Source organism: Botryllus schlosseri, chromosome 14 (assembly GCF_051294905.1).
Source record: "Botryllus schlosseri isolate E-star chromosome 14, Bs_hap1, whole genome shotgun sequence".
Taxonomy (NCBI): Eukaryota; Metazoa; Chordata; class Ascidiacea; order Stolidobranchia; family Styelidae; genus Botryllus; species Botryllus schlosseri.
This window is the reverse complement of record NC_137249.1, coordinates 19,740,609-19,748,986: the sequence shown is the minus strand read 5'-3', so window position 1 is coordinate 19,748,986 and position 8,378 is coordinate 19,740,609. Positions and strand designations below refer to the sequence as shown.

The 8,378-nt window shown below is 38.7% G+C and overlaps 1 protein-coding gene across 1 annotated transcript; it reads right to left on the bottom strand.

Moving 5' to 3' along the window:
• Positions 1-200: 200 nt before the first annotated feature.
• Positions 201-7,305, bottom strand: LOC145455799 (ras-related protein Rac1-like). Its single transcript, XM_080333818.1, has 4 exons — positions 6,620-7,305; positions 6,341-6,531; positions 2,015-2,230; positions 201-426 (listed from the first exon to the last, which is right to left on the bottom strand). Exons 1-4 carry the CDS (start codon positions 6,623-6,625, stop codon positions 261-263), a joined length of 579 nt encoding a protein of 192 aa, XP_080189944.1. The 5' UTR covers positions 6,626-7,305; the 3' UTR covers positions 201-260.
• Between the last annotated feature and the right edge of the window lie 1,073 nt (positions 7,306-8,378).

Sequence of the window (8,378 nt, the reverse complement as noted above, 5' to 3'; positions counted from 1 at the left end):
ATTAGGTGCATTAGTAGATACTGTCATGGCAGTGATAACTTGTCATTGCAACATATTAGAAATATTATACTAAAAGACCTGGGATCACATCATTAATCACCTCCGCAATGATCTTGGCCTTGCCTAGTGCTCGAAATGCTTTTGGACAATGCCAATGCTATTCCCTATATCCGTTCGACAGCGTTAGATGTAATGCCGCATTTCAGAATGGATTGTATCAGGTAGAATGCTTTGTTATAAAGAGACGAAATTTCAAATCTTCACAGTATGTCACATCCTTTGCGACCAGTGGGCCTGCTGGCAAGGACTAAAACAGCGCGAATCGCTTCATCAAACACATCTTTCAATCCCTTTTGCGTAAACGCGGAACATTCGAGATATCTCGTGGCCTTTATATCTCTCGCCATCGCCAAACCTTGCTGGTATCTAAAAATGAAGTGATGTCGTATTAACCAGAAATCGAATAAGCATATGAAGTACAAATAATTCGACATGAGGCCGAAATAAATTTTGTCAACGACACAAATACTACTATAGATCCGATAAATGTCAACTATATATGATTCTCAAGTAATCAAAGGATTAATTTTCTTTGGTTCAGTTACTGATGGTGTATTGGGGTACTAATTTCAAAGCATTTGTAGTTTATATCTAGAAGTCATTAAAGATGACGGTTTGGTTATAGAAATTAAACATGGAACGGCAACGACCGATTTTGCAGCTTCGTTCCGCTTCGCCGGGGCTGGAGTGGAGAATTGTTTTGCGTAAGCGACTGTAGGATTTCTGGCAATCCAAAAGCTATCTTCCCGAGCGCAGAAATTACTGAATCTGGTCTTGATCGAAAGCTACTGTTGCACCGATTCCGAAAATATAAATTAAAATAATTATCAGGCACTGATCCACCTAGAATCCGTCCTCAAAGTCTGAAATATCGGCATTGTTTAGAACAACCGGGTAACCGCAACACAATGACCATAACAATGACCCGTTGCGACTCTCCGATTGTTCTAACAATGCCGATATTTCAGACTTTGAGGACGGATTCTAGGTGGATCAGTTCTGCGCTCGGGAAGATAGTTTTTGGATTGCCAGAAATCCTACAGTCGCTTACGCAAAACAATTCTCCACTCCAGCCCCGGCGAAGCGGAACGAAGCTGCAAAATCGGTCGTTGCCGTTCCATTCTATAGTTTGGTCGAAATATTACGTATCATTAAAAATGCTGACGACTATGTGCGATATTTCCTTTACAGGGTCAAGCCCTTGAAGTGTTGTTGATAAATCAACTTGGAACTAGCTATACAATATGCATGCGTCTCATGGAAATGTGTAGTAGCCTTTATAGGCGCCGAACGATGTGTTTTTAAGTAAATGCTGAACTTTTGCTGGCTGATATAGAATACATATATGATGACACGGCAGATGGATCCGGCCGCTGTACATGACAAGTAGCATATACAGTATACATAGTACATAGTACTTATACAAAGATGGGCCAATATTCGCACCGAATAGATGCGTGTACGTGAATTTCTAAAGAATAAACAGTAAACACGTTACAATGGCACTGGTTGGCTATTGAAAGGTAATATTTTCAAGCGATTGAATTCCCAAGAAATCGCGAATAATTCAGCACAGATCACACAACTTTTAGCCATATTTAATATATTACTGTGTTGTAGTAACCAATCAGGCATTCGTAGCTAGATTAGACCGCTGTATATCATAGAGATCAAAGGTGTTTGAAGTCTGGGATCAGAAGAATAGATGTATGAATGATGTCAAATAAATACTGCATGAGCGACTAAACAACATGTAGCACGCATAAATATGTACAAGTTCCGCATGACAATAAGACTAAACGGTATATATATATATGATAAGAATTCCCCATATTAGCCTTTATAGACGTGGCGCACGATAACTGTTCTGTGGTATGCGACACTATTACAATTTTATTACTATTGGTAATAATTATATTATTAATAATGAACAAAAGTACAAGGGTAAACTTACGAAATCGGTGCGGTTTTATGTTCCATTAGCTTTTGAATTGTCCTTTCATCGTCCCTCAAATCAAGTTTGGTTCCAACAAGAATTACCGGTGTCGTTGGACAATGATGGTTTATTTCGGGGTGCCATTTGTCTAAGATATTTTCAAATGACGACGGAGAAACAACAGAAAAACACAAGACAAAGACGTGCGTTTGCGGATACGAGAGTGGTCGTATTCTGTGAAATAATCAAGATTCTTTAGCTGCGCGGCATGGAAAAATCGCGAGATGAGTTCGATATGTACTAACTCAGAAGTGTTTGACAACTGCAATAATTCTATTTATAATTTGATTTCGATAGTCATCATTGCGTCGTACCACCATATACCAAAAACTGAGTTGATTGATACTAGACCTCGGACCGATCCGAAAATAATACGACTTGAAAGAAACTGGCTACCGGTAATTCGTACTTAGCTCTTTGCTGTTACGCGGTACGAGGAATGGCATTCTAAATTAAGGCTATGACCTGGTCCGTTTGAGGTATCAGATATGGGCAAGTGGATTAGACCAGTGGTTCTTAACCTTGTTTCCAACGCCCCCCAGGGGGCGATTAGGATTTTGAAGGGGGTGGAAATGCTCAGGGTGCAATATTGGGGGTGCTAGGCTCAGGTGGGCGGTATAGGGGGCGCTGAAGAAAAATAGTGGTCCAGTGTATGGTTTAGTAGGAATATATGATTATAAAGTAGAACAATAGCTCTACATATCCCCGAATTCTCATTTCAAATTAACGTTTGGAAAAACCGTCAAATCTCGAAATTTTTCTTCGCGCTCCGCGCGGAATACACATCGTTGTCTTTCCATGCTAGTTCGGGTTATTTTCCACGAAATGTTTTGAACTAGGTATTGCATTCCTCAGCGCACAGCGTGTCGAAATCGTAGTGGCACTGTACCACTTTTTGAGAGTAAGAGCTCTTTGTACAGATGATTCAAATATTTTCGGCCAAAATGATTAACCTACTTATATTTGAGAGCGACAATATTAAATGGTCAGAATATTTCTTCATCGTATTAGAAAGGATGACACTATATTTAGTGTTGCGACCCACAAGGTCACATAAACGTAAATAACTGGATGCAATGCAATGTGAGCAAAGATATCTACCTCATTTTCAGTTGAATTAATCGTCACGCTAAGAAATAAAACAAAATCCAATAACATTAACTTTCTCCGTATTGCCAATCGCAGCGGTGTATCCTTCATGTGTACATCGAGCTCGAGCCAAATGATATGAGCCAGTCCCCGATGGTTCTTACAGTAACCTTCATTTGATTCCGAATATACCACACATAATTATTATATCGTTACTTAGTCCAGTGGTCCTAGGCTGCGCGATTCAAGCGAAAAATATTTCCAATACTATACCAGTCCCAATCCGAAAAGACCCGGCATACTCGTAGCCATTGTTTTTTACTACAGTCCTTAAAATGTAGGGGGGCGCCGGACTTAGCCAAATTGTGAAAGGGGGCACTGGAGAAAAAAAGGTTAAGAACCACTGGATTAGACAAACCCTAAAATCCAGAACACAGCGTCTCCTGGCAAGCGGGTGGATATGGAATCTAACGTTGTGATTGTGGAGCTTTTACGGGGGTGGTGCGCCTGCACTCAACATTCTTTTCAATTTTTTATGAATATATAACCATAACTATAAATTATGAAACTAGCTCTTTCCATATTTGTGAATACCATCTTCTTGTGCCTTCTTGGAGCTGTCTACGAAAAAATAACCGCCTAAATCAGTGGTTCTCAGTCTTTTTTAGACACGCTTCTCTTTGTGATAGTTAAAAATTTCGCGACCTCCTTATCGTCATATCACAAAATGCAACCAGAATGCTACCGATTCCAACGAATAATTTGGTGGCATGAAAGGTTATGACAGTTGATTCTCAAATATGAAATTAGGACTATGCAAAGAGCAATAACCACGAATTTGAAGTGAATTACGCGGAGCGCGAATTTTTTTTCAGTTGGCTGCAGCTTCGCGCCCCTAGTTTGAGAACCACTGTCCTAAATCAATGGGATATATATCTACAATACCAGATAAAGATCTGTGTAATTACCATTATAATAGTTATTATAACAATAAATAAATAATCTTTATAAATATTCGTAAATGGTAATCTGTAATTCCAGGTGGCATAAAGTGTACAGTTCAAGTCTCTCCCACTACTACAGCGTCTCAATGAGAAGTAGGCTACTCGAATACACTGGACCCGGAACCCTCCATGAGTTCCTGGTGTATAAATGATTTCGTAGCATCGACTTACTGATTAATGATCACAACAATCTCGCCCACTCCATGATCAATATGAGTATTATCCACAATCTTAGTATCGATATGACATTATAGCTGAGTAGATTTACTATATTGCCATCTCTATACCGTGGACTTTATATCTATATATTAAACCACGTATTGTTAAATGGATACAGACGCTATTGCATAGTAGCGATTTGGCTTATTTTCATGTAGGCTAACCACGATTCTACTTACATTACGTAATAATGAGTAACGGAATTAGTTATACGTCATAGGTAGCAACGGATTACAGAACTTGCAATGAACGGAAAGACATCCTATATTCCAACATTTCGTCAAATAGTCTGCATCTTCAACATACTTTCGTTTTGTACGGAGTAATATTTACTCTCAAAAATTTTGAGTGGATTGATTCTTCGCTGTTGATTAACGCCATCGAATATTTTTCCTTCCTTGCAATTCAAGCCAATATGGCTCGCAGCAACGCCATCAGACATATAAGAACTTATAACTAAAATGCAGCAAATAATAATAATGTCATATTTATTGCGTCACACGGACTAAATTCTCTGTATTCCCTATATTCCGAATTTGGTTAATCATATTACTGACGTTCGCTTCTAATGAGAGTCAATCGAAAAGCTTGAAATGTAATAAATCAAGCAATATGAACATCAACGTATTGTTTGTTATGATATCGACGTTTTGTACCTCCAGGAGTCTGTACGATTAATAATTCCCATGCCAAGCAGTTCAATGGGCAAACGTGAGCTATCCCGAACCCGAATCAGTAACAAGCCCGGTTTAAAATATTATTTTTATGTACTTGACATCAGTGTTGGGATGACTCGAGTCATGACTTGACTCGAGTCAGACTCGAGTCACCTTTTTCGTATGACTTGACTTGACTCGAGTCACTTTGCTAAAATGACTTGACTTGACTTGACTCGGCGTATCAAAAATGTGGATTGACTCGTGACTCGGAGCAAATTCACGAGTCAATTTCAAGTCATCAAGTAATCGGTGTCGATAAAAATCACTGTATCTCACGTATGTCGAATTGTTCACGAAACGCTGCTGTAACCCGCGAGAGCGACCAATCATTCAATGATCGTGCGTTTTACTGAGCCTCCATTGTTTTCTCACTCTCACAAATATATTGACCGCAAACGAAGTCGAAGCTTACAGCTTACTTTGTTGTAAACTAGCATAGTAAAGTAATTTGATAGAAAAATGTATATTTCACTTCTCTGTTCTTACCTTAACCAACCTCTTGTTTTATTGAAATTGAATTCGAATATAGCTTACATATAGTCCCCACCAATTGGCGCTGGCTCGAATTGTATCATATCAATTTGTAAATAGGTAATTTATTGCATCCTATCAATTCGTTTCTCTATTCTCTATTTTGGAAGGTGACTATAAACTGAGGGTATGCAATTACTTACGTAGTTTAGTAGTTCTACGTAGCCTATATGTGAGCGATACAGCGCCTTTAACTCTATATTAGTTCATCATCGGTAGAAAATCAATGCCCACTCAACCTGTATTTCAGACAGCTAGCAAAATGCAATGACGTAATCATGCTTATATACTTGGAAAAGGCAACTTGACTTGAATTGTGACTTGACTCGTGACTTGACTTGACTTGACTCGACTTGACTCGAGTCACCTCCAAAAATCGAGTGACTTGACTTGACTCGAGTCACCTTCGAAAATCGATTGACTTGACTTGACTCGAGTCAAAATGCGCAATGACTCGAAATGACTCGTGACTCGAAGGTAGTGACTTGATCCCAACACTGCTTGACATACAGTTCAATATGCTTTAGTCACGTGAATAGTGAATCCTTCGACCATTTTCTCCAGAAACGCAGGCAAGCATAGGATTGTGAACATTAGCTATGCACCGTAACACCTTATTGGACGGGGAAATTGAATCGAACGATCAGGGGTATCTAGATATCTAGGTACTGCTACCATTTCAGATGCGTGAAAAGTGCTTAAGAGATATGCACGCACCCCACCTGTCGTAGTCCTCTTGGCCAGCTGTATCCCAAAGACTGAGAGTGATCGGTCGGCCATCAACCATTACATTTGATGCATAGTTTTCGAATACAGTTGGAATATATTCTCCGGGAAAAGCATTTGTGGTGTAGCTCATGAGTAAACACGTCTTACCAACAGCTCCATCACCTACAAACACGCATTTGATTGTCTATAAAACATATATGAAGCATAGAATAAGGAAATATCTCATTTTCCGACGAGTCATGCATGCTGTGAGGCAATATTCAAACACCCACCCGCATTCTACTCTTGGAATATAAACAAGCCTTGCTGTTCAGCGATAACTAAATATTAATGATATGCTATAGGCTGTCCCGCCGAGCTTGCATTGAACCATTCACAAATGTGCACTACATACGAAAAATCAAGGTCGTATTGTTAGATCTGCAATGAAGTATGCAATGTTTGTATTAACAACATACGCCCGCTGGGAGTCGAGCGGCCAACGGCGTAATATCTAATATGCACTAACAGCCGAGACACTCACTCCGCCAACGTCAGGTTGGTGTGCTCAGGCAGTTGTAAGCATGGACAATTTATGGCAACACCGGTTGTTCATCGCGACATATATGATACAATTATTTGCATGCACGATTGACATTTTACAGCCCCAAAAGACATGCATTACCAAGTACATCGCTTGTTAATACCGCAGGTCATACAGACAATAATAGCGATTTGCTCGAAAACAAAAATGAAATAGGTTGACTTTATCTACTTCATGAAGGACAAACGTCGGATACCCGGTACACGGTAAACCTTTCCTCGGGCTTACATCATGCACAATCTTTCATAATATTTGACATTGACTACGAAATGCAGTCAAATGATGACAACAGGATCTAGTAAAAATGTAAAATGAGCCGGATGGATTTCAAAATTGCGTATTCTGCGACCGCAAGTAGGCTACAGGTAAACCACTTCATTAACTATGACATGTAAGCTATATAACAACGCCAAATGATCTACTAATAATTGAATATATATATAATATAACATTGTATATATTCCTAAATTTCACGGTCCCTCACAAACTTTCATAAACCTCCAAGAAATATACGGGCCTACCAGTAACGACCTCGAGTAACCGGCAACAACTCCAATTGTCCACTCTATTGCTCGACAACACGACAGCTCGATTGTAATTAGTAACAAATCCGTTGTTTCATATATCTTCCAGGAAGTATCGGTTATTCGTCGTATGAGTAATGTATGTGTTGTGTTGCCATATTCATACACCTACATGTATTTGTTTTCGATTAGTGTATTTTCCTCCTCTTTCTAAATGCTGTCAAAGGTCTTGTAACAGCAATCTTATTAAAGATATATTTGGATTGAAAACATTTTTATTGCGGATAAACTGTTTATTTATCGACACCGATATCGCTCTCAGTTAGATTTAATTAACTTGAAAATTCTCTCTAGATAAGCTTGATTTTGAAATGCATACGTCTTACCCTCAACAAAAAAGCATACATAATTTATAGTAGGGTTGCATTTAAAACAAATGGTTAGTTAAAACACTTTGTTTAAAACATGTTTTAAACAGTGTTTTAAACAAATGCTTTAAAAAAAATTGTGTTTTTTCAAGTTATAAAATTATGCCATATTTGTGTAAATGCATTACAAAAAACATGTTGTATGAGCCTACGGACAATTACCACCCGATTTAGCCGACGTACATCGATATAGGATGGTTGGAATCCCTCAAAATAGTCGGTTCAACAGCTATATTAAAGATATTTCGTCAAAGGAGCTAAATATTTACCCTATATTTTCAATTGTCAATGTCAATTCGCATTCGTAACGTCATTGCTTTAAAAAATATGTTTCAAACAAGGGCCTTCTTTTAAACATGCTTGCTTTAAATTGATATTTGTTTTAAATGCAACCCTAATTTATAGTAATAGGCATTTAGGTTCCAGTCAATACCGTGCCACGACACACCAAAAGACATATGCAGTTTCGACCAACACGCGACTTAACGAAGTGTGC

Coding starts and splice junctions, on each gene's coding strand:
- LOC145455799 (XM_080333818.1), bottom strand. Junction 2,231..6,340: donor GGCCAAGAGGACTACGACAG/GTGGGGTGCGTG, acceptor ATTATTTCACAG/AATACGACCACTCTCGTATC. Junction 427..2,014: donor CATAAAACCGCACCGATTTC/GTAAGTTTACCC, acceptor CTTCATTTTTAG/ATACCAGCAAGGTTTGGCGA.